This window comes from Syngnathoides biaculeatus, chromosome 18 (genome assembly GCF_019802595.1).
Source record: "Syngnathoides biaculeatus isolate LvHL_M chromosome 18, ASM1980259v1, whole genome shotgun sequence".
NCBI lineage: Eukaryota > Metazoa > Chordata > Actinopteri > Syngnathiformes > Syngnathidae > Syngnathoides > Syngnathoides biaculeatus.
Window position 1 is genome coordinate 4550599 of NC_084657.1, and position 27328 is coordinate 4577926.

A 27328-nucleotide genomic window follows, 5' to 3' on the forward strand; every position below is an offset into this window, starting at 1 on the left:
GTGTCCTTAGTTCGTACATAGTGTATTGTTCAGAGTTTGTAGTTGGACAGAACCTCCAGAACACTGTGCTCTATTAAATATTGATAATGCCAGAAAAGGGTTGGGCAGAGAAGTGCATTTGGCAAGATTTCTCATGCTCTGACGTCCTTGGTCTTGACCCTTTAATGTATGGTAGTCTGCAATATGGCCTGGCTCTTCTTTCAGAAAACAGTCTTTCAAATTTCATTTGGTCTTCAACTGCTTTCACTGACACTTTTTTTTAATTATATTATTTATTATAGTACTGGGGGAAAACCCGTGCCTACCCTCTTCTTCAGTCTGAGCAGAGCAGGCTTTTAGAAATATGCAGGTATATTGCACGTGTTCAAGACTTAACATTGGTGACAGACAGTGGTTCTCTAATCTGCTCACAAAGCCTCAAGCAGATTTAGTAATCTTTTGAGTAAGAAGCGAATTAAAAAAAAAAAAAAAAATCAAGCGATTGCTGTCGCCATGACAACCGGACTCTTATTGTTGGCGCCGTGCAAGATTCCCCCCCCCTCACTCTCCACCTTTTGTGTTGCATGGATTATTTAATATTTTGAAGTCTTTTTTTTTTTTTTTTTTTTTTAAATCAAGCGTGCTGCTGCAACCTCTTCACTGATTTGCTACATCAGGCTTCTAGTTATTCATTATTATCAGAGGATCAAGACATTAAATCTGCTTGTGCTTTTACTCTTAACGATGAAATTTGAAAAGAGGCTTTTGCTTATGTGCACACGTCTGTCCAGTTCAGCACTTTCATTTGTACTTGGACCAAGGTGTGGGGGAGGGTGTCCAGGCTAACCACAGTGACGAGGCAAAAAAAACTTGTGCTCGGGCCAGCTGTGCTCCATATTTCGGAGACAGTGAAGTCGCTGCTTCTTGAAGCCCGACACATCGACAAATATTAATAATGTAGAGTGGATACAGTCCCTTTTCTCTACTTTAGTTTTGTCCCCTCTGGAATAATTGCAAGTTTTGTACTTTTGTTTTATATTTAAGTTTTGCTCTCTCATGGTCAATGTGTAATCGCTTGCATGTTGTCTGTGGGGGCCGTAAGTGCACATTGTGAAATTTTCTGTCAGGAATATTCCATAATCCACATCAAAGGCCAAGCAAGCACCCTGTTGAACTCTGAGAATATTAACTTTGTTTGATTTATACTGACATTACTTTGCTCAGTGACTACTCCTGAGCTCTTTTTGTGTTGCAGTATGGTTTTATTAGTATTTGTATTTTATACTTACTTTTTAAAGGATCCTGTAGTGATGACAATTATTTATTTTAACTGTTTATCTGTAGGGTGAAGAGGGGCCTCCCAGTCTGGAGTACATCAAGGCCAAGGATCTATTCCCCCAGAAGGAGCTGGTGAAGGAAGATGAAAGTCTTCAGGTGAATGGAACAAAGTTTCGCCAACCCTTGACAATCATTTAAGTTTAATTCACTCAGGAAACAGTTGGCTACAGTCCTGTGAATTGATTTTTAAAACAAATTTCACATAGATCATTTTTGCCTCTACTTTGAGACTCCATATAATCTCAGTGAGGTGCAGTCTGTGTTTGAACTTTAGTTTTTTTTTTTTTTTTTTTTAAGGGCACATTAATCATACATTAAGTTGTGCCTGCAGGTGGTTGTTGCGCACACGCAGGGACATGGTACAGCATGGCGAGAGATTACAACAAAATGATCAGTGTGAAAGGTCCGCACACGGCTGTGCTCAGGTAATTTGATAACAGGATAAACAAATACTGATCCGTGTGCAAATTAACTCACACACGTGATCAACATGGGCTCCTCTATTTTGTATTGCACTGATGTTCGATTAAGTACTTTCAGTAGCAATAGGATGTAGAAGCTCCCCAAGAAAAACGGTTTAGCATTTTGTAGCTGATCTAGTAGACAAATGAGAGAGCAATTTCTCTCTAGTAGGAAATAATTTATTTGTGAGTAATTTAAATAGTTACTCACCATGGGCCCAGAACCAATGCAGTGGAACACCTCTAAAGTCTAAGACCTGGTGGACATTTTGTTTCTTTGTATTTTGACATGACTTTTACTGTTATTTGCTTTGTTTTGCCAGCCGCAATTTGAATTATGCATATACCGCTGCTGATTACATGATATTTTCAAAATAACTTTGAATATTGTCACTTGAAACTCTGAAAATTATCCAGAGAGCAAGTTTGTTTGGCTCGGACAAGCATTAATATGCATTTTTGTTTGACGTGCAGCCATGATGATTGCTCATGCTCCGTGCCTCCAGAGCAGTGATTCCGAACCAGTTTGCCATAAGTAAACTTCAGCTGTGCCATGGGAAAGAATCAAATTTTTCTCAAATGCTCAAAGTAATGATACATATTGACAGACCGAACAAAAAAAATGCTCTCCTATCACATGGAAGGTAGTACATATAGTGATTACTATTTTTTGGTTTTTTGCGTGCCTTGAAATTTCCAAATTGTAAAATATATGCCTTTGCTCCATTAAGATTGTAAATCACTTCTCTACAGTCATTACATCTCAGAACGTAATTGTGATGGACTAATCAGGATCCAATTATGACACAGCAGAGCTAACATCACAATTTAGCATATTGATTGGATTGAAATAGAAATATGTCATGGTAAAATGTGTAATGATTTAATAAGCGATTGATCCATTTTTATCGATTAATCCTTGCAGACTCAATTAACTTCATTGCTTTTAAAATAATATTGAATCTCAATTTAGACTCAATCTAATTGAATTACAATGTTGGAGTTCAAATTGAATTGTGAATACCCTAACAATCTACCAGCCCTCGTAGGTACAGTGGCCAAGATACCTAATAATCATATCGGGTTGTTTTTGGTTTCATAAAAAAAGATGTAAAAAAAAAAAAACAAATCTGACACCAGAAAATGTTTTCTCACATTATATCCTTACATTGAATTCGTCAACAAATGAGATGTGATTATAAGGCTTTGCAGTAACTTAATACTGAGTAAATGTTCACATATCAGAATCGGCTTTAATGGCCAAGTATGTAACAACACACAATGAATTTATCTCCGGCAGTCGGTGCCGCCCAATTTTAAGCATCTTGAAACATCTCATTGGGTTTGAGTCGGCCTAATGATATGTTGGTTCCACTCCCACGATAATTTCACTGCTGAGATTTCTTGCAGGCAATCCCCCCACTAAAAAATACTGCTTAAAAGTACACGCTGCTGCTTTCTCAGCTGTGATGCATGCGTGCAGCTATCTGCACACTTGCATGTTCTCATTGGCCAGCTTCCTCATCCGAAAGTCACGACTCACAAGCCGCTGTTATTCATGAATCTCTTGCTCTCTCACTCACTCTTAAACATCTATTCTCGCACTCTCACTCTTTTTCTAAATTATTTCTGTTGCTGAAGTCCTGTGGAGGACATGTGACACTATCTTCAGTTGCACTTGCAGGCTCTCGGTGACTCATGCATCTACTTTTGGAGTGCAGTTGGTTTAATGCTGTCAGCTGTACAACATGTTAATTATGCCCCTCTCAGCAGGACACCTCTGGTCTCTTTTGTAGAGTACCAAACAGACCAAAGCCCCACATTCTCATTTCTGCTGCTGTTGAATCAATATTTAATTCAATTGGGTTACACCCCACTGCAATACATTTAAACATTTCACAATGAACAAGTCTTTACTCTTCAGATATTTTAGCTATAAAAGCTATTTATCTATGTCATAAATGAATCTTTGATCAATAGTCACGACCACATAGCTCAAGAGCCAATGTCAGGCAGCCTACTGCTTATATTTGGCTGTTTTGGTATAAACGTGCAGAGTACCATGTGTTCCAATTCGCAGGTTAATACAGTGCCCTCCATAATTATTGGCACCCCCGGTTAAGGTGTGTTAAAAGCCTTAAAATAAATTCAGTGTTTATTGCAGAAGAATACTGTCACACTGGAAATTTTAGGAAAATGTAACCTTTCCACTCAAATGAATTGTAAGAAAATTAAAAAAAAAAAATCCCTGACTAAAAAATAATTATTTTTCATGAAATCACCTGTTCCACAATTATTGGCACCCATAACAATTCCCAGGAAATAAATATATTTGAGGCATTTCTGTCATTTCTACAGTAGTTTACGTTTACCAGCGTATGTAGGAACATTTGATTAGTAATTTGTCACTTCCTGTTTCCCTGGGGTATAAATACGACATGACACAGAGCCCATTTCTTTTATCCACTCTTAAACATGGGAAAGACAAAGGAATACAGCATACAAGTGAGGCAGATGTGCGTCGACCTTCACAGGTCAGGCAGAGGCTACAAGAAGATTGCCACTCAACTGCAGCTACCCATATCCACTGTGAGAGGAATAATTAAGAAGTTCAAAACAACTGGAAGAGTGGTAAACAAGCCTGGACGAGGACCCATGTTTATTTTGCCACCACGCACGGTGAGGAGGATGATAAGAGAAATCAAAAGATCTCCAAAGCCCACTGTTACAGAATTACAACAAATGGTAGCATCCTGGGGTCACAAAGTCTCCAAATCAAACATCAGGCACTGTCTACACGCCAACAGGCTGTTTGGGAGGCATGCATGGAGAAAACCTTTCCTCACTCAAATCATAACTGCAAACGTCTGGAGTTCGCCAAGCAGTCTTGGGGCTTCAACTGTGACCCTGTGCTTTGGTCAAATGAGACCAAGATTGAGCTTTTTGGCAACAAACACTCTCAAGTGGGTCTGGTGTGCCATAAGAGATGCACATGCTGAAAAGCACCTCATACCTAATGTGAAGTATGGGGGTGGGTCAGTGTTGCTGTGGGGTTGTTTATCTTCCAAAGGCCCTGGGAACTGTGATAGGGTGCATGGCATCATGAACGCTTTGAAATACCAGGACATTTTAAATCAAAATCTGTTGCCCTCTGCCCGAAAGCTGAAGATGGGCTGTCACTGGGTCTTTCAGCAAGACAATGACCCTAAACATATGGCCAAATCTCCACAGAAATGGTTCACCAGACACAAAACAAGCTCCTCCCATGGCCATCTGAGTCCCCAGACCCTCAACCCCATTGAAAACCTGTGGAGTGAGCTGAAGAGGAAAGGACCCAGGTCTCTGGATGATTTAGAGAGATTCTGCAAAGAGGAATGGCTGAAGATCCCTCTTTCTGTCTTTTCCCATCTTGTGAAACATTATAGGAGAAGATTAGGTGCTGTTTTGTTGGCAAAAGGGGGTTGTACAAAGTATTAACACCAGGGGTGCTAATAATTGTGATATTATTTGATGTCAAATAATTATTTCTTTGTGGGATTTTTTTTTTTTTTTCCGCCACTGAATAAATGCACTTGTATCGAAGGTTGGATTTTTCTCTTTTTTTTTTTTTCATTAAGTTCCCATATTATTTAGAAAAAAAAATAAATTAGAAGCTAAAAAAACACATCTTAACCATGGGTGCTGATAATTACGGAGGGCACTGTATGTACCAACATGCATTCAACCAGCAGATACACGGACACACAATCCAGATGCCTCAGCATTCCCCGTCGGTAGATCGTGAGAGGCTGCCTGCTTGAAAAGTAGATCTTGGGGTAAAAAAAAAAAAAAAAAAAAAAAAAGTCTGGGCACCCCTGAACTTCAGGGGTGAATTTCCTCTGAAGCACCACATTTGTCTCTGTCAGGACAACTTGTAGTTACTGTAAATGTTTAATCCAATTTTATTTTGCCTTCTATTGTGGCTTCCCCATGTGACTTAAGACTGTACCGTTAACCCAGTTGGATGAAGTTTTAAGTGATCTTAATTTTTCTGATATTTTATATTAATCCCCATCTGCTCTGCTGCATGTCCTCTTTAACATGCATCAGTTGGTCCTCCCCTGCGCGACTTAACATTCAGTGCATGCTGATGCTGGACAAGTTAGTGTGTCCCCACCACCAGCTAAATGGCAGGACTGGGCTTGCAATCATTCCCCGATTGTGATGATACAGGAAAACGCGGTGTAGACAGATCATCTTCAGATGTGACGAGTGTAAAGAGGCCATGTGAGTCAAGACGAAATGGATGAAACATCTGTCAAATTCTGATTAATGATCGCACAATGATAATGCTTCTCAGGCTTTAGATTTCAGTTCCTTGGAAATCATTTGATCTCTACTGATTGACTCTCTTCAAATGATCAAACCTTGATGATGGTAGAATAATTTATGTAACAGCTGGACTGTATGTAGCATGTTATTTTTTTTTTTTTGTATGTCCTTTCTCCCATAATTAGTATCGAACTTTTTTGTGGCTCTTATAAAGCAGGGAACCCCTCAATGTAATATGTAGTTGAAGCCAGAAGTTTACATACATTTAAATTTTTGTCTCACTGTCTGAAGTCAAATCAGACTAAACTACTCCTGTTTCAGGTGAGTCAGGATCACCAAAATTATTTTATCATTTTAAATGCCACACTTTTCTTTGTCAAAATGTACAAATACAAAAAGTCCCATGTCCTTTAAAGAACACCAGGAAGCCCAGTTGACATTATGGCTTTGGATGCTCCTGATAGATTAACTGACATGTGAGTCAATTGACTGCTCACCTAGGTTATATTTAAGGCCACACTTTAAACACTGTTTCCATGTTTGAAATCATGGGGGGCGGGGGGGAGGAATCGGACAGGAAATTGGATAGAGAAACCTAGCGCTCCACAACTCCTGCTCATCCTTGGGTACAAATTCCAGATGTTTGAAGGTGCCACGTTCATCTGCTCAAACAATTATACGCAGGTATAAATATGTGGAATGTCCAACCATCACACTCCTCAGGAAGGAGACTGGTTCTGTGTGCCAGAGATGAACGCATTTGGTTTCGAAATATGCGAATCAACCTCAGGACAAAAGCTACATACCTTTAGAAAATGCTGGATGAAGCCGGTATGAAAGTATAATAATCCACAGTGAAACGAGTCCTGCATCGACATGGGGTGAAAGTCCACTATATATATTGTACGCCAATAAGCACCAACTGTCATATAGTGAAGAATTAGTGTATCTGTACTCTGTGACGATAAGTTGCAGGGACTCATTGGTCCGAGATGTCTGTCTAAAACAATCTAGGAGTCTTCTAGGTGCTCATGTGCTGCACTGTTGCTCTTTGTTTCTCTAATCTCTATGTCTTGTCTTTACAGGTCCCCTTCCCAGTTCTTCAGGGGGAAGGGGTGGAATATATTGGCCGTGCAGATGAGGCTATCATTGCCATTTCAAATTACCGACTCCACATCAAGTTCAAGGAGTCTGTCATTAATGTAAGTCCACCTCAGAGACTAAACTCATACAAAACAACTGCATTGTTTCTTAATTTCAGTCACAATTGTGTACAGGTATGTAACTGCACCAGTAGAAACATAGCTTAAAACACTTGCTCTTACCAATTTGCATTGGTGGTCACGGTTTAACGTGACAATAAATTTTACTTTGTCTGCTTTCTACTTGTACTAATGTATACCAGCATGAGGCTAAGTAATCATAGGCTGGATTTACATTGCAGGTCCAAGTGGCCAATTCTGATTTTAATGACTGTATCAGGTCTTTTAGTGACACATCTAATACGGTTGCCTTTAGACTGATGGAACACTTAAAACAAAATGCCTGTGAAGGTGCTCAAGTTGGATATGAACACATGCGTCGACAAGGTAAAGGGGCAATTGAAGGCAGCAATGAGATATTGATAAATTATACGCCACATGCTGTTAATTTTACATGCTGCCCCTCTGACCACCATCAGTAATAATTTCATGATTGCACCCATCTAATGTAGCATATTTACATAATTGTCTATACCAATGGTGTGCAAATTCATGCCTGGGGGTTCACTGTCCATTTTGTCTGCCCATGTCATAAAGATATTTAAAAAAAAAAAAGTAAAAGTGGCAGCATGTAAAATAATGTGGTTGTCAAAAGTGGGACTGTTACAAAACTTTAAAAACTGTACCTTTCAGCATTACTGGTGCTTTCACAGATGTGTAAGTTACCCATGCCATTGGCGCTAACACAAACCCATACAATCACAGATGTTGACTTTTGAACTTTGTATTCATAAGTCTGGATGGTTCGTTTTCTCTTTGGCCCGGAGGATATGGCATTTACAATTTCCAAAAATAATTTCAAATGTGGACACTTTTCCACTTTGCATGAGTCAATCTCAGATGAGCTCGGGTCCAGAGAAGTCAGCTTGGTGGTGTTTGTGGGTGTTGTTGATGGGTTTTGCTTTGCATACTGGAGTTTTAAGTTGCACTTACGGACCTAGCGCCCAACTGTTTACTGACATTGGTTTTCTAAAGTGTTCCTGACCCCATGTGGTCATATCCTTTACACATTGTCGGTTTTGATGCAGTGCCACCTGAGAGATCAAAGATCACGGGCATTAAATTTACGGCCTTGCTGTTTACATGCAGTGCTTTCTCCAGATTCTCTGAACTGTTTGATATTATGGACCGTAGATGGTGAAATCCCTAAATTCCTTGCAGTTGTACATTTGAGGAACATTGTCCATTAACTGTTCAGTTATTTTCTCACGCACTTCTTCACAGAGAGATGAACTGCGGCCCATCTCTGCTTGTGAATAACTTAGCAATTCAGGGAAGCTCCTTTTATGCTTAGTCATGGCACCCACCTGTTCCAAGTTAGCCTGTTCATGTGTGATGTTCCAAACAGGTGTTTGCAGAACATTCTTTCCCAGTATTTTTTAAACTGTTGCAGCCAGAAAATTCCAAGTTGATTTGCCAAAAAGTTTGAAAAATAAATATCTATATAGGTTGGGCGTGATTTTATAAATCATTGTGTTCTGTTTTTATTCAACACAACTTCCCAACTTTGTTGGAATTGGGGTTTTATTTTTTATTATTGTGGAAATGTATGAATTTTCTAGCCTCATTAAAAATAAAAAAATTATGTATTACAAATAAAATATCTGTACCGTACTTGAGCTCAGTTGTGCTGAACGCTGAGATTTCAGTGTCTTTGAACACATCACTTATCCATGTGGAGGTAACCAAGAAGGAGGGAAGATCGGATGGAGTTTGATAGCCTCATTTAAGCCTCTCAGTAACTGTTTCATTCCTTTATTACTAAATGTGAGATTTTAATAGCCTGTGTTGGTGTTTTGTTACAATATTTCCAGAAAACATTGCTGTCTAAACATTACAGATACAGTTAGCAACCAAAGAAGGTTGTAGCAACTCTTTAGCAGTAAAGAGGCAATTTCATAACCTGTTGAAGGAAGGGAGAAGGTCTGTGCCTGTTGGAAGCATTCATGGCATAAATTACTCATAAAAAAATGACATGAATAATATTTGGGTGACCACTTTAATGTGTTTCCTGACTGTGCACCACATTCAAATTTGGCATCAATTTCAACTGTAATGGTAAGTAACCTTATATATTTGTATACTTAATATTATGTTGTTTAAGAGGATAATAATTGTATGAGTATAGGAAATTGAGTATGGTAGATCTTAAGTAGTAAAGATTAAGGGACTGGTGAGATTCATAAAGCTTTAAAGATGTGTTGAAGTTAAAAAAAACAAATAACAAAAAAAAAATGGCCACCACTTAGCGGATTTCACCAGTCGCCTGGGTGGTCCGGAACATAACCCCCACGGTTAAAGAGGGAAATCACCAGTCTATGTATTTCAGGGTATGAAGTGCATCACTCGAAAGCCCCAAATTTTGTATCGTCACTTGAACCATGAAGGGTAAATCCAGCCATAAAGACCTGCTGACGTCATTAGTGTGGAGTAACACTGCTCCTTCCCAAATATCTGGCTCCTTTTCCAGAAAGGCTGGTATTATCAAACAGATAGCAAGGACATAGAAAAATCCAATATTAACAAAGGCCATTATACCATATATGACGAGCCACTGTGACCCTTGCGGTATAGATGAACTCTTGTGTTGAATGCTAACAATCCCCAACCTCTCCCCCACATTCCCCATTCACAGGTTATGCTCATTCTTTCAAGCTGTTTTGTTGCCCTTTGCTCCTGTCCATGTTTGTCTTTCCCTCCATGATTTCAATTTTGCAAGGTTATATGGTCACGCGGTGTGAGCACACTGCGTGATCCACTCTGTTATCTGACATCCTTCAAACTCTCACACTTTTTCTTTCCCTTTTAACTTGTCACTCTTTATTTTTCCCTGGTTTTAATTATTTTTCCATTTCCTCTTGTCTTGTCCCCCCCACACCCCCCCTTTCTGTGTGCTCCATGTTGTCCCTGTGCTTTAGACCTACCCAGATGTGGACAATGAAATATCTGTGAGTACCTAATGTAAAACACCGCTTGCCCAGGTTGCCACAGAAATGGCACGTTTTCCACTACACTGCAAGAACACATTGCATCTTATAACTATTCAAAACAACGCAGTGCTAGCGTTTCCTGCCACCCTGCTCAGTATTTGTGCTGCAATAGGTTCATTTTGGGACAGGCAAGCACTTTCCTTAATGCCACGTATACATTTAAAAGTGTAGACACTCCAATGGACAAAGTCTGATTTATTTACTTGTTCTGGTTTGTGTGACAGAGACTTTGAAAGTGTGATGGAAAAGGGCTAGCTTGGATTGGCCTATTGCAGATCTGTGTGCGGTAACCTTAGCAGATGTGCTTGCTGGAGGTCTTCTCTGTCAGCCCATCAAGCTCATTACCTTTGCTCTTTGTCTCCCCCTACAGGTACCCCTTAGGCTGATTGAGAGTGTGGAGAGCAGAGATATGGCGCAGTTGCACATTATCTGCAAAGACTCCAAAGTTGTCAGGTAGAGGGGGGGAAAAAAATAAAGAACATTAGACTGTGGAGATATTATTTTTTTTTTTTTTACCCCTGTTTCCCTGTAATGTTAGTTATATTCACTACCAGAATAATTGCTTGCAACTGCCTCTTTTTAATTGACCACTTTCTATCAATTAAATCAGTTGTTGGTGTTGTCAAAATACATTGACGTTTTTACAAAAGTCTCTTCCATTATCCACAATGTATAACTCAAATCCTGTGATCTCAAACACTTTTTAATCCAGAAGTTTCACTTTTTTTTTTAATTTTATTTTTTTTTTAAATTACATAGATGCCACTTTACAACATTCAAGCAATGTCAAGATTGGGTCAAGCGTCTGAGCAGGGCCACAGCTCACCCGTCGCGCCTGGAAGACCTCTTCGCGCTGGCTTATCATGCATGGTGTTTGGGAGGCAACGCTGATGATGAGGACCAGCACGTTCATCTGTGTCGCCCAGGTTTATACAAATTGTTCTTTTTACAGCACATTTTGGCAGTAAGACAATTTGAAAATGTTTCTCTTTTTTCTTAATGTGCCCTTGTTCCATATGTCTGTAGGTGATCATGTGCGTCAGAGAATGGAAATGGAGGTCAAAAGGATGGGCTTTGACACACAAAACATCTGGAGGATGTCAGCCATTAATTGCAACTACAAGTACGTCATATACTATAAATAGCATGACATCTCTTTCACGTTTTTAAATCCTAGCATTAAAATCACGAGTGATTCGATTAGGCATTCAAACATTAAGTCATTAAATTCTTGCTCAACGAGCCTACTAGTTTCTACCTTGCGCTGTTGTTGGGAGATAACCTCACATCCTGGTGGTCCAATTGGGGGGGCTGACTTTTAAAGAACGACCAATAATGAAATAGAATGGCCAAGCCACATAGATCTACCCACTACAAAAAGTATATTGAGGATTCTTTATGTGTCAATGTAATATTGCACAGCACAACATGGTGAACCATAATAATTTTTTGTAACTATCTGTTTTCACATTGATGATCACTAAACACCATACGAGTGAAAATGCACACCTGGGCTGTGTCACTCACATCAGTCGATTCATCCAACTGCAGTGAGAAACACTCATAACCTCTCTCCTTCCACACATCAGCCATGGCTTCGCAGCGCCATGTACCTGTACTACTTTACAGCAGCAGAGATTTTATTGAAGATAATATTTCCGCCTTATTTTTAAAAAATCGGAACAAGGAGTCAGCTATGCCTCTTTTACCCTCTCTCTGTTTTGGAAGGACTTCTTGCTATTAATGATGTGGTGGCTTTTGCTGTTGAACTATATTGTGTGAAAATTGACTGCTGTGCGGCCAATTGAGATTTTAGTTCGTTCACATTTCTCATTCTCTGCTTGCTTTTCGGCAGAATGTTGGTGTCTTAGATTCCATGAGCAGTTCAACAATGTCGTTCCACATTTCACTACACTGGCAGATGAGGCAAACGCACTTCGAAAATGACATCGGGAAAAATAAGTCCACCTTCCATTCCATATGAAAGTGATATATTTTTGTGTTCTTTACTCCAGCATCCATACTCTCGCTTAAGATTTCTTAAGCGAGAGCTTAAAATAGAGGGGAACTCACTGACAGCGTGTTTTCCTGTTCTGTTGTTGTTTGCACATGCACGGTGAGTTGAAGATAAAAAAAAAAAAAAAAAAATACGGCGGCTGTGTTTTTTTTTTCTTTTTTTTCTTGGCACGCGGTCGCGATCGACCGGAACTGCCTGATCGACACTGAGCACCCCTGCTGTAGACTAGCGCACGATTCGTCACTTTAAACCGCTCCCTTTGCACAATTGTCATTGCACTGGTCTATAGTGGTGAACAACGTAAGCTTAACATAATGTGGGGGGGTTTACACAATCTTATCTGCTCTAAATTCTATAGGACTGCATCTTCCGCAACTATGACTCTTATAACATATTACATAGTTTCCTATTAATTGAATGTCAATTGTTCTTGTTCGTTTGTTCTTCTTTTCAATACTCAACATGAATGTCGTACCGGGGCGGCACTGACTGCCTGATTCCGATTCTGACTTTTATGGGCATTTCGACAAGTCTGCTTTCAGCATTTGTATCCAGTGTATCCGCTGTGTGTGTTCTTCAGACCAGTACTATATTTCTCAACTAGTTTCCCCTCAGCACACGCATTTAAATTTTGTTACAAAGTCCTGATTAACTTTTATACTAGTCCAGAACATTTAAAAAAAATTGCTTCTAACAGCCCATTTGTAATATATATTTTCAAAAGCTGATTCAAATTTTGTTTGATCTTCTACCAACGGCATACTGCTCACCAAGACATCCACGAGCCAGAGGCTGCTCTGTATTGGTTCATGGCGTAAACTAGTGGTTAACGTATAAGGCAGCTATACTTCCTTTCACTTGCTAAATAAGTTCCATATGGGACCTTGATACATCTCTGTATTAGAGTTTAAAAATATCTAAATGTATTCTTTTTTTCCCCCTATCTGCTTGAGAACCACCTTTTCATCCATAGTATTGTTGGTTAACAGTTCATTGTGTGGACGCTTGCTTGGCCGAACCATGTTTTATGAAGTCTAATCTTGAACACGGCTCCATAAATATTAAATGGTAATTGGAATAAAAAAGTCACCTTATATGACTTATTGACTATGTGGTTATTGATATAACCATTTTCCTGTCTAACAAGTAAAACTCCCAAAAAAAAAAAAAACTCCTTCATAAACGTTTTTTTAGAATACTTAAGTCCCCCCCCCCCTGAAAAAAAGTCTGAGTCCATATTTTGGATAGTGAATTTCATTCAATTCACACTACATTTAAAAAAAAAAAAAGAATTCCATACAATGGAAATGTGTTTCTGCACGTCCCTAAATGCTCACGAGTATCCAGCAGAGGGAACCAAGACGCACAGGACAATGTGCTAATTTAATAAGCAGCAGCCTGCTGAAGCACGTGACTCTGCACTTGATGTAATTTTTTTTATACACAGTCTCTTCCCTCTCCTTTTGACACTTGGCAGGTGACCTAACATTTACCAACAAAACAAGACACTGGCACCAAAAATGTCTTCATGGAATTCACATTTTCTACTGATTTATGTCCCGCTAACTGGCTCATTACAGACTAGCCACACAAGCTCTCGCGCGCTGCACTATATAAAACTACAAGCTGCATTTTGTGTCTTCAGGCTGTGCTCCAGTTATCCACAGAAGTTTCTGGTCCCAATATGGATAACAGACAAGGAGCTAGAGAGTGTGGCTTCCTTCAGATCCTGGAAGAGGATTCCTGTGGTGGTCTATAGGTTGGCTAGTTGATGTGAATTTACATTTTTAGGGCCTAGGATTTTCAGACCCTGATTGTTATTTTCAGGCACCAGAGGAATGGAGCAGTGATTGCACGCTGCAGCCAGCCCGAGATTAGCTGGTGGGGCTGGAGGAACACAGATGATGAGTACTTGGTGACATCCATTGCCAAAGCTTGTCAAATGGACACGGGAGCCAAGGGTTCGTGTTGTGCACCTGCCTGCCAGCAACGTGGGGAAGCTCCTGACTCATCTGACAGTGATTTTGGTAAAGCATCATCTACATCCGTATAGTTGGCCAGCTCAACATGATTTTATGCAAACTGTTGTCAATTTACCAAGCAAGTGCTTTGACTTCAATGTATAGCTCAACTTTATTAGAGTGAAGCCACACTATAAAAAGAGTGGGGAAAAAAACACTTTAAAATGTCAGTAGCACATTAGAAGCAAAAAACCTCCTTGCAGGGCAAAAAAGGTTTGCCGACACTGATATTTTTCACCAGTAGATATGGTATCAAAATTGGGTGTAATTTAGTCGAGACGGCCACGTCAGTGGTTCTGTTGAATGGCCGTGTGTGTCTTGGACTGTTGCTGGGTAGTTAACCGAATCAAAACCTGCAATATGATGTTTCACCTTCGTGGGGCGCTGGACTTACTACAGTCTTTGGAGTCCAAAAGACGTAAATGGTTTCAAGTCCACGGGAGAATGTGCAGCATGCTTGCAGTGCCAGATTTGAAAGGAAAGGCATATATTTTAGGGTTTTTCCATCCAGTGTGTGTACATAGCATAAGTGTGTCTAAAGGACAGGTTGAAAGTGAACAAGACGCGCGGACAGCTCCCCAGCTTTTCTGACTCGTGTACATGGAAGAGTGTAGGGCCCTTTCATTCAGTTAAAATCACGATATACTTGTTCAAATCCAAATCTATTTAGGTCAGGTTGTCATTAGTGTTCTCTCAATTAAAAGCTTAAACGAAATTCAAGTGTAATACAAAATCTGACTTTCTGCTGGATCCAACTGACAACCAAGCATGGCTCCCAATCAAAGCTGTTTATGCTGTTTCTTGAGATCCCCGGTCTATTTTTGTTTGCCGTTTTTCTTCAATGACTTGTTGAGGTGTGTAATGTTTGTACTTGAGATGCTTGAATTAGCTCAACATTATCTTAACGGCTTTAGAACTTCTCCAATGGAACTGTGGCAAACTTGTTCTGTGCAATCACTACCAACAGGAGCTTTGACTCTTCAGTATCTTCTTATGAGGTCTCAGAATCTGCTGTTCACTTTACATGTTTTTTTTTTTTTTTTCCTCTCCATTGCTTTGCCTGCTGGTTATGTCTCATATCACAGGCTGCTAGAATTGTCATAATGCAAGCAGTGTCTTCGTCCCATGTCACCAGACTCCTCACTGACGGGCAGCTCAGGCTGTGACGACAGCACCGTTCCACAGAAGCTGCTGATTCTGGACGCTCGCTCTTACACCGCTGCAGTGGCGAACCGTGCAAAGGGTGGAGGCTGCGAGTGTGAAGGTTAATTGTCACATAGGACGCACACATTTGAGGACACAAAATTTTTAATTTGGATTTTTTTTTTTTTTTCACTTTGCAAATGCAATGGCTCATCCACATTAGTCAATTTTTTTTCCATCAGAAGCTATGCTTCAGATAGTGTATACACCGGCACCTGTTAAAAGTGAATAATTTTGTGAACCTTATCTTTTCATCCTAACTAAAGCAAAGCAAATTTATTCGTATAGCGCATTTCTTAGGCAGAGTAGCTCAATGTGCTTTCCATAATTTAAAAGCATTTGAATACAAAAATAAAACCATTTAAAACAGATAAAAATGCCCCAAAAAATTAACTATTCCGGTAAACAGACTTTACTATATTTGTTCACTACTTAAAAAGCTCTTTATTTCAAAGAAAATCTGCTTTTGACCAAGTATTGTTGTGGCTTGTATAGACCTGATCTGGCCTATGTCCCTGCTCTAAATGGCGCCACACTGTAACCTCCCAATAAATTAAACAATGAACAGGAATGTGACAACGTAAAAGGGCAACAATTGTGCTATGCAGAAATTCCCGTTCTTCTGGTTTTCATGGAATAAGTTTTACTAAATTCCTGAAAAAGGTGTTGTTTGGGTTTTTCCCCCATCAGATGTTTGTCACTCAATAGTTTCTCACGTCTATTAAGCTATTAGTGCTGTAGTGTCTCGGTCTGCCCTTTATGTAACTAACATATTACAATTTGTACACCACTGGAAGGGTTTTTTTGGTACCCTCTCATCTTTTTATGTACAATACAAAATACTACATACAGTTACCGTACTGAACTGAACTTGGGTGGACTGCTGGTAGAATCAGTAGAAGACTTGCCGTTGTTAAATTAGGAATATTTTAAGGTGAATCCACGTGTGACACTATCATTATCTGTTTAGAGTACTACCCTAACTGTGAGGTGATGTTTATGGGAATGGCCAACATCCACGCCATCCGGAACAGTTTTCAGGCCCTGAGGACAGTCTGCAGCCAGATACCTGATCCAGGAAAGTAAGTTGATTCGTTTGACCTTTTTCTCAGAATGTGAATGTGTCCCCTCCCCACAGAAAAGCTGCCACACATCCAGTCTCATTCCTGCTGTGTGGGCCAGCTGTCTGTCTGGTGAATCAGACCTTGGAGCCATTTCTTTTTGTTTATCACAGTTTTTACATGAATGTATCTTTAATACAGTTTTGTTTACGTTGTGTACGTGCAGCTGGAATATTGCATTAAAGCTTGTGATGTCTATTAACACGGGAGGAGTTCTAGATATTTTATTTAGCAAAGTTACTGTAATACTTGTGTGGGAACCTTTTTTACTCAAGCTGCCACATTTGATGTTTAAATCCATAAATGTGCCTACGTGTTGGCAGATGAGGTAAAAAATGAAAAATAAAACCTCTGCACATGTATAAATTTTTTCATTTTTAAACATAAAAAGGCATTTTACTGAACATTTTATACAATTTTTATGTAATTATTGAATACGATCTGAAAAACGGGTATAAAAACTTTTATATTTAATTTACAACAACAATTTGGCGTGAAAAGGTCAATGCAACAAATGTTACAGGACTCTTGGAATGTAAATGCAAAGAAGGGAGCGGTCCGGTCGTGGTCCTTGGACATCACTGCCCACCCATCATCTATAACTCCATTTTAAACTAATCTGATTGGATGCATCTATTCAATGGTTTGGCTTCGTATGACACTTGCCAACTTGTGACTGTCAATATTGCTGATGTCCAAATTTTGTCAATTTAAAAAAAAAAAAAAAAAATCCTCTGCGATACCATTGGTCGTTCTCTACGTCTTTTTTTTTTTTTTTTTTTACAAATTGACTAATCTACAGTGCTGAAAATGACTCTCTCTCTTTTATGATACAATAGTAATGGCTAAACAAACGTGCCATTATTGCAGGAGTGGGTTTCATGAAGTGTGCTGCTTTTGGAGATGCGAGGATTCAGCATGACATCACAGTCCTGTTGATTAATGGGTCTTTTCTCGAAAAGTGATCACTCTTCTTTTTCCTAGCTGGCTTTCAGCTCTGGAAAGCACCCGTTGGCTGCAGCACCTGTCTGTTATGTTGAAGGCGGCCACTCTGGTGTGTTCCTCTCTGGAGAGAGAAGGTCGTCCTGTCCTTGTGCACTGTTCAGATGGATGGGACCGTACACCCCAGATTGTTGCCCTAGCTAAGATCCTGTTGGATCCCTACTACAGAACACTAGAGGTGATTGTCTGCTGGATGTGCTTTTCTCTGAGACCACTGAAATAAAATGACGCATTCTGTGTATATAGATTGTCACATTATAGTTTCTGGTGTACTGACAACTTTTGATCCATAGGGTTTCCAGTTGCTTGTGGAGACTGACTGGTTGGACTACGGTCACAAGTTTGGAGACCGCTGTGGCCACCAGGAGAATGCTGATGATGTCAGCGAGCAGTCTCCCGTCTTTCTGCAGTGGCTTGACAGTGTTCACCAGCTGCTAAAACAATTCCCTTGCCTGTTCGAGTTCAATGAGGCCTTCTTGGTAGGTGATCACCATTCGACCTTCTTAATGATGGTCTTTCTTGTCCTATGACTGTCATCAATATACCACAGACTTTCCAGGCATTTTTATTACCAGCAGAAATCATGCCATTGCATTCGCCTGTATTTTTTGTTTTTAATCATTTTACTGTCCTTTTATTCAGGTCAAGTTGGTGCAGCATACATACTCATGTCTTTATGGTACTTTCCTGTGCAACAACGCCCGTGAGAGAGAGGCAAGGAACATTGACAAACGTACCTGCTCCGTCTGGTCCTTGCTTCGCACAGGAAACAAGAACTTTCAGAACTTCCTCTACATCCCCAGTCAAGATATGGTCAGTTTTTTTTTTGCCCTCCCCTCCCCCCCCCCTCTCAGCATTGGACACCAGAATATTTCTATACAGTGAAGAAAATAAATATTTGAACACCCTTCTATATTGCAGGTTCGCCCACTTAGATATCTTGGAGGAGTCAGAAATTTTCAGCGTAGGTGCATGTCCACTGTGAGAGAGATAATCTAAAAAGAAAAATCTCGAAATCACAATGCATGGTTTGTTTGTTTTTTTTTTAAACGATTTTTTTTGTGTGATACTGGTGCAAGTAAGTATTTGAACACCTATCTATGAGCTGGAATTCTGACCCTCAAAGACCTGTTAGTCTGCCTTTAAAAGTCCACCTCCACTCCATGTCTTATCCTGAATCAGATTTACCTGTGTGAGGTCATTAGCTTCATAAAGACACCTGTCCACCCCAGCCAATCAGTAAGACTCAAAACTTGTAACATGGCCAAGACCAAAGAGCTGTCCAAAAACACCAGAGACAAAATCGTACAACTCCACACGGCTGGAAAGGGCTACGGAGAAATTGCCAAGCAGCTTGGTGAAAAAATGTCCACTGTTGGAGCAGTAATTAGAAAGTGGAAGAAGCTAAACACGACGGTCAATCTCAATCGGAGTGGAGCCCCATGCAATATATCACTTCGTGGGGTCTCATTGATCCTTAGAAAGGTCAGAAATCAGTCCAGGACTACACGACAGGAATTGAAAAGAAAAGAGCTGCAACCACCGTGTCCAAGGTGACTGTTGGTAATACACTAAAACATCATGGTTTGAAATCATGCCTTGCACGGAAGGTTTCCCTGCTTAAACCAGCACATGTCAAGGCCTGTCTTCAGTTTGCCAATGATCATTTGGATGATACAGAGGAGTCATGGGAGAAGGTTTTGTGGTCAGATGAGACCAAAATAGAAGTTTTTGGTCATAATTCCACGAACCGTGTTTGGAGGAAGATGAATGACTAGTTCCATCCCTACTTTGAAGCATGGGAGTGTTAGCATCATGCTTTGGGGGTGTTTTTCTGGACATGGGACAGGACGACTGCACTGTATTAAGGGGAGGATGACCACAGCCATGTATTGTGAGATTTTGATTAACAACCTCTTTCCGTCAGTCAGAGCATTGAAGATGGGTCGAGGTTGGGTCTTTCAACATGCCAATGACCCAAAGCACAAAGCAGGGAAAAACAAGGAGTGGCTCCGTAAGAAGCATATCAAGGTTCTGGCGTGCCCTTGCCAGTCTCCAGACCAAGACACAATAGAAAATCTTTGGAGGGAGCTGAAACTCCGTGTTTCTCAGCGACAGCCCAGAAACCTATCTGATCTAGAGAAGATCTGTGTGGAGGAGTGGGCCAAAATCCCTCCTGCAGTGTGTGCAAACCTGGTGAACAACTACAGGAAACATTTGACCTCTAATTGCAAACAAGCGCGACTGTACCAAATATTAAGATTGTTTTTTCTCAGGTGTTCAAATACTTATTTGCAGCTGTATCACACAAATAAATCATTAAAAAAACCATACATTGGGATTTCTGGATTTTTCTTTTTAGGTTCTCTCTCACGGTGGACATGCAGCAACGATGAAAATGTCAAACCCCTCCATGATTTCTAAGTGGGAGAACTTGCAATATAGCAGGGTGTTCAGATACTTCTTCACTGTAACTTCTTCAGTAAGATGTTTTCGCTTCAAAGTGAAGTATTAGACCAATTTACAAAGAATCTAATTCCAGCTGCCACAACATTACAGCCCTTGCCTTTCTACCTGTACAGTACAAAAAGTCGTATTGGTGTTTATTGGTTAGATGTACCTCAACCTATATTCAGGTCTAGCTAATGAAGTTCCTTCTTCCACGTTAGATGCTTCTGGCTACATGCTGCCGTTTGTCGGGTTTAATAGTTGTGTATTTCTCAAACTATTTGACAAGGTGCTGCAGCCTGTCTGCCACACACGCGCATTACAGCTATGGACGGCAGTCTACCTCCCCACATCTTCCCCTTGCACCGCTGTGGACGACTCCATGGAGCTCTACTTGTCCCCAAGTGTCACAGGGGATGAACTTGCCTCCCGTTCCCTTGACAGGTATCTTTTGATGTAACTCTTAACTTTAGTGGCCTTGTCAAACAATTCTCCTTCACACAGTTGGGTACAAAAGTGGTTCTTCTCATATGTTTTCAACTCTGTGGGGAAAATCAGAAATGTTTTTTTTTCTTGGGGACACAACTAAAATTTTACGTACTAACAATAAATGAACGATAGAGTACAAATGTGCTGGACGAACTACTTTACTGGATGCTATTCGCAATTTTGAGACAACTCTTGGTGCCATCGTAAACTGACTCCCCCCTGTAATTGGTCATTATAGAATTGCTAAAACTACAAGTTTAATGGAGGCCCAAACGAATCCAAATATACTGCACATAAAAGTTAAACTAGGATTGTAGCTAAATAATCAAGTTGTCCCGAGAAGTGAAATAGCACTAAACTTTAACACATGTACTTTAGTGGTTTAAAAAAAAAAAATTCAGGTCACGATGATATTATGCACAATATGCCCTGAATATTTCATCCAGGGATTTTTTTTTTTTTTTTTTTTTTTGTTGTTTTCATATTACCAGATGGGGCTTGTGTATCACTTGTGGTATTTTACCACGTGTGGAGCCACTGGACTAAATCTCCTGTGTTATCCATTTGTAGACTTCCCAAGACCCGCTCTATGGACAACCTTCTGTCAGCTTTTGAGAATGACATGCCCCTGACACGGACTTCCAGTGACCCCAATCTTAACAAGCACTGCCAGGAGGATCCTACCGCCTCGGAGGCCCCACCCGCCCTCGATAGTTCAGATGCACACGACTCTGACCAAGTCGTACCTGGCGGCAGGGATGAGGAAGGCCCACAGCGGAGTCCTCCCAAGCCTTCAGATGGCGGTTCGGCTGCCGAATGTTGCGAGGGTGCGCCAGAGGAGCCGTGTCTCACCACTCAGCCTCTGCCCTCCTTGCCTCTTCCTCCTGTCCTCCTTACATCTGAAAGCATCGAGGCTCACACTCCACTCCTTGCTCCTGTCCTACAAAAAGTTTTACTACACACGACTACGCCTACTCTTCCAGCACCTCCGCAGGAGGCCGAGAGCACCTGTAATATTGTTGAGAGCACCACACCACCCACTCCCGAATCAGAGCCCTGCATACCGCTGAGCCACGTCACCGCACCACCCGCAACCACGCTTCGCGGGTCCTTGCTTGACAACCAGGAAAACGGCCTCCTGGAATCAGCAGACCTCATGTCTCTGAAGCTTTTAACGCCGCTGGTTCCCATGGAGGACTCCACTGAGACTCTTATAGATCAAGAAGAAGTGTCCCTCGCTCTGGCTAATAAGGAAAGCGAGGGCCCAACTCTGAATCATTCCACCAATGACGATCCGGAGGTGCCCGTTGAGCCGCTCAAAGAGGTGGTGACAGATCCTGTCAAGGGAAGAGATCAGATGTTAGTCGCTGCAACGTCTTCTATGGACTGCATCCAGGGAGGAGCTCACAATCTCATCTCCCCAAGCCCGTTGTCAGACATGTCCCTGATGGGCCCCCACTGGGAGAGTGTTCAGGGCCTAATGCAGTCTGCCTGCGGCGGTGCCAGTTACCGCGCCAGGCGCTCTCTCCAAGCCAACGGCTCCCAGAGCCACCGACTGGCCTGTAAGCTCCTCCGCTCGCATGGCTTTGCCCTCGCCGGCGCTTCCCAGTGCTGCCGCAAGGAGGCTCTTTGTTGTCCCAGCGGCCCCCTGCAGCCCACATGGCCTTCTGCAGCAAGGAGCCTGAACGCACCCGTTGCCTGCCACCAGCTTCCAGCTGTATCATACCCCTCACCTTCCGTGTCCAGCTCCCCTCTCCCACCTCACACTCCAGCCTACCTCGACGACGACGGGCTGCCGGTGCCCTTGGACGCTGTGCAGCAAAGGCTGCGTCAGATTGAGGCGGGCTACAAACAGGAAGTGGAGGTACTGCGGCAGCAGGTGCGGCAGCTGCGCATGCGACTGGAGAGCAGACAATACAGCACCCCTCCCTCAGAGCCCGACATTGATTATGAGGATGATATTGTTAGTAGTTGCTTTCCCCCTTATGGCACTTGAGCCAGACATCCATTATTTTTTTGTTCGTTTGTTTCCTGACCCCATCCCCATGTCTTGCTCTGCTTTCAGACATGTTTACGGGAGTCGGACAACAGTCCGGAGGAAGACTCTCTGTCTACCCAGAGTGAAGACCGACTGTCTGAGGGCAGCTGGGATCGAGTGGAGAGTAAGGACACGGAGGTCAGCATCCTTTTCTGTCCTCACTTTCACACACACACACACACCCCTTTTCGGCTGTACGCACCTCTAATGCTCCCAATGTGTGTGCGCGCAGGTCACAAGGTGGGTGCCTGACCACATGGCCTCTCATTGTTTCAACTGCGACTGTGAATTCTGGATAGCCAAGAGACGTCACCACTGCAGGTGGGAAACTTTTTCTTTTCACGCAAGCACACAAAAATGAACTCTTATCACCATAAAAGTGTTTAACTGATCTCTATATGTTCTCAGATCAAATCAGTGGTGTGGTTTCCTTTTTTGTTTCAATTGTTTTTTTTGCAGCACAGGAAAAATGACCATGCCAACCTTTCCTTATATCTTAAGTTCACCAAATGTTTCAGTCTAATACATTTAAACCTCCTCATATTCACTGTTAAGTAGTCACTTATTCTCTTTTTTATTTATTTACAAAACCTATACTCTGGTCTAGGCTGGAAAGTCACATATTTACTGATTTTGTGTGAAAGCCAAAGCTGTAAAAGAATTTCTTTGGCGGCATCTTAGTGTCAAGGAACTACCGTGTTTCCTGGACGACAGTGCACACCGCGCCCGGTCTGTATTGCGGTTTTTGTTTTTGTTTTTTTCCCCATACACGAGCCCTGCCCAACCATCCGTCGTGGATTATCCCGTATGTCAAAAATGAGACAGTCACACAGAAACACTTTGTAAAATATTTATTTACACGTCATGTTTTCAAACAGTGACTAACACCGCAGTAAAACTCCTCAAATGTACCACAAGTCATTTTTATCTATCCTCTTCCTGTTCACTGTTAACACTCGAGTATGAAGGTTGAACCGCCTCAGAAAGTCTCACATATCCTTTCGGTCTCCTTCGCTCCTAATGACCTTTTCATCTTGACTTATCGCTGAAGTTGTGCTGTTTCCTCATGCAGCAGTCCAGCCTTTTAATCTCTTAGTGATAGTAGATTCTTTCAAGTTCCATGCTTCACGTGTTTAAAATCCGCCAGAAGAGCTTCGCATACGGCTAGTTTTTGTGCAAGATTTTTAAATTACGTTATATATATATATATATATATATATATATATATATATTATTATAGTGTCGCGCAGCATCCTCCTTTGAGGACACTGTCTTCTATGGCCAATTGACAAACATTCTTCCTCTTCTATACATGTAAAGACAAACCCAAAGTGCATTCGTGAGAATGATCATGTACAACAAGGTTTTGTTGTACTTTTGAACTCATAGCTGCTAGCGGGGGGGGGGGGGGGGGAACAAAAACAAAACATAACCACAACAGAAAACAGGCCAAAAAAAGTAGTGGCTTGTCGTCCAACCTATACAGGATGTCCTTGTGATTTAAGTAGATTTAAACAATCTGCTTTGCCGTTGTCTCGAGATGTCTTGGTGGTCAGTATAGTTTTCAGTATCAATCGCACCAAGAAATGCTGAGTTTTTATCATAATACGGATGCTAATCCTTGTTTGTTGAATGTGTGTTGTTTAACACTCTTTTTAGATTTGCTGCATGAAACCCTGACTTGGAGTTCTGTGCATTATTGTAACTTCCGGATTAGTCTTTGTAGCTCAGCATTACCTGATGTCACGCCCGCTATGTAAGATTCTACGGCGTGTGCTTCAAATTAATTGTGTGAAAGAATTTCCATTTGCCTTGTGACATTAGCGCCACAAAATCAATTATTGCTGACACTGTCTTGAAGCAAACTAGGTCTGTAAGCTTGCCTTTAAATTTGCTGCACTATTAGGCCCTTTTCTCAAGCCGTGTTTGTCGTCCCGCTGTAGGAACTGCGGCAATGTGTTCTGTAAGGACTGTTGTCATCTGAAGCTGCCCATCCCAGACCAGCAGCTGTACGACCCGGTGCTGGTGTGCAACAACTGCCACGACCTGCTCCTCGAGTCACGAACCCGTGAGATCCGCAGCCAGCAGTTCAAAAAGGCCATCGCCACGGCCTCAAGTTGATGGAAGAGTCTCGTGTAGCTAGGAAGGCTCCGGCTCTCGTCCTTTTTTCGGACTCGTGAGGTGCTGCTGTGGATCTTTGCTGCAAGGGTGCTCTCGGGGGTGAGGAGGAGTTGCTGTCTAAAAAAAAAAAAAAAAAAAAAAAATGGAGGTCCACTTTGGTGGTAGGTGACAAGTGTCCCCCAGGACGAACTCTTGGACAACAGGATATTTCGGCTTGTAGCACGGCAGCGCTCCGTAGTGGTACCCCTTTTTGAGCCCACCTTAAGTACCAAACACCTGCACTCTCCATATAGATGCCGTCGTCACACTTGAGAGGGACAATCTGCCGGCGACTCCAAGCCTTGACCTGACCTGAGAGAGGCTTCTAGCTCGGAATGAAATGTTATTGCTGCTAATTGTATTTAAAAGTCTAATTTTGTATTCTTATTTTGTGCACCTTTACATGTCGTCGTGTATATTGAAGGGAATCCTGAGACCAAACTTGAGCGAAGGGGAGAGATCTGCTGTCGACCTTGCCATTGGAACTTTGAATGTAAAATTGTTGAATGGGCAGTTGGAGTGACTTCACATGCGTCATTTGTGTTTTCTGTGTGTGCACCGTCAATGTGGCCGAGTCTCCAGCGATGCTTTTTGCAGCTACGTTTTGGCGTTTGGAAGCTCTGGGTTGCGGGTGGACTCTGAGATGGTGTATGTCGTTGGTATGTGAAGCACAGCTAAGGTCTGTTTCTTGACACGGCATGTTTCTCTGATGTCATTGAGGGTATTTCTGGGAAATGACTGAGAATTTTCCAAAGGGGCCTGCCATACCTCTGACTGAACGGCCACCAAAAGTCTCATTGTCGTCCTGATTGGTACTGGGGGATGGGGGGGGGGGGGGGGGGGACTGAAGCAGTGATTGGCAGTTCATTTCCTCAATAGGGGAGGTCTACCCCAGCTCCACTATTTACAGCGTACTTGTCTAAGTGGGGTTTCAATTGTGCCATTCCCCCCCCCCCCTTTACCCTTACCTTAAATGTTTTTTTTTTTTTTTTTTTTTTTTTTAATCCAATAGATGGCACCAGGTTACTATTTTACACCTATGTCAGCTATGGTACAGACATTTAGCTGCTAAATATTAACACATTGTTCTCATGATGTCACTGGGTCATGTCACAAAATTAGCTGAACTAATAATTTGGATATTTCTTCTGTTGCCGTTCCCATCTTCTGTTACAAGAAGCTCTGAGGTGTACCACACAAAAATATCTGATCCGTGGTGGTGGCTAAAAGAAGTAATTTAATTCATGAATAATTGTTGTAAAGAACTGCAATGTTAGTTAATTCACGTTGGCTAAGATAAAAGATTATATGATGGATCTGTTTCCCAGCCTGTTTATTTTAGACAACAAAAAAATGAACAATTCTGCAGTAAATCTCCAAAATACATAAGATATTCGACAAGGATGAGACACCAGTATTGTAAATGAACGTGGGTAATGTTTCCAGTGGTGTACACTTGCCGTTCATCAGAGGTATTATTGCTTATCTAATATTTTAAACGGGTCTCACCGTCAGGTATATTGCGGTTTTACAACCAGGCTAACGTACATTCACTTCACAGTGTAAGTCGAGATTGCGCTCATTTGGTTATGCAGGTCCTCTTAATGTTGTCAATGGTGAAAACAAGTGCATCTCAATAAATGATCATTAAACACTTATCGCAATGATCTGGTGAAATGAATTGAAGTCAAACGTGTACATGATATGGAGTCACTAACAGCATTTTTACAAAGCTTGATTAAAAACTATTTTAATAATTGGATTGACGCAATTATAGAAATTGGGTAGCTATAGACCCCCTCAAAAGTCTTGTTAGTCATTTGTGCAGCTTGAGTTTGTCAATTCGGTTTCAATTGAAGTACTGCACTGATCTCTACAATAAATATTTAGCGGCATCTGCTTTTATCAACAAATAGCATCAGTATTTTAGTAGGTCCTCAGATTATGGACATTAGGAATGCCGCAAGATCAATCGGTTCCAACTGTGATTCTCAGTTTATTGTACAAGTGCACGGCATCCATCAAATGTGACTTAATTTTTTTTTCCCCTTTTATGTCCATCCATCCATCCATTTTTCAGAGCCATGTATCCTCAAATATAGCAACAAAAAAAAACCTATTAAATGGAATTTCCTATTGTACCTCATTAATGATTATATTGTACCTGATAAAATGGTGCTTAAGTGCATTTTACACTATGTAATAACACAAGAAAAGAAATTACATGTACTGTACAGTAATGGTATAAATTCTGCATAGGAAATGAAATCACAAAATTCATAAAATAATGTAACTGTAAAATCGGGAATGGATCCATTTTCCGAACGATCCTTCAAACAAGGAGCAGCATCATAATTTATCTGATGGGCAGTACCATTTTTTTTTTTTTTATTACTAGTTTATTTTACATGTGTAGAAGTCACTGTTTTGCATGTATGGAAGCGTATTGCTGCCACCCAAAAAAAAAAAGTTGGTATTTTCATGTTAT

General features: G+C 41.2%; 1 protein-coding gene across 8 annotated transcripts in view; it reads left to right on the forward strand.

The window, feature by feature from the left end:
* Positions 1-26154, forward strand: part of mtmr4 (myotubularin related protein 4) — a 41561-nt gene extending 15407 nt beyond the window's left edge. For 6 of the 8 annotated variants that reach the window (XM_061802679.1, XM_061802681.1, XM_061802684.1 and 3 more), the window contains 17 exons: positions 1324-1413; positions 7175-7291; positions 10712-10794; positions 11101-11267; positions 11368-11464; positions 14004-14117; positions 14186-14385; positions 15515-15643; positions 16553-16664; positions 17688-17883; positions 17999-18184; positions 18348-18518; positions 20443-20597; positions 21213-22605; positions 22708-22818; positions 22913-23001; positions 24624-26154. In XM_061802679.1, the coding sequence (XP_061658663.1) occupies positions 1324-1413; positions 7175-7291; positions 10712-10794; positions 11101-11267; positions 11368-11464; positions 14004-14117; positions 14186-14385; positions 15515-15643; positions 16553-16664; positions 17688-17883; positions 17999-18184; positions 18348-18518; positions 20443-20597; positions 21213-22605; positions 22708-22818; positions 22913-23001; positions 24624-24801 (3588 nt within the window). In that variant the 3' untranslated portion in view covers positions 24802-26154. Of the gene's footprint in view, positions 1-1323; positions 1414-1648; positions 1743-7174; positions 7292-10711; positions 10795-11100; positions 11268-11367; positions 11465-14003; positions 14118-14185; positions 14386-15514; positions 15644-16552; positions 16665-17687; positions 17884-17998; positions 18185-18347; positions 18519-20442; positions 20598-21212; positions 22606-22707; positions 22819-22912; positions 23002-24623 lie in introns of all 8 variants that reach the window. The other 2 variants (XM_061802686.1, XM_061802685.1) reach the window with 1 other exon arrangement.
* The last annotated feature ends 1174 nt before the right edge of the window (positions 26155-27328 follow it).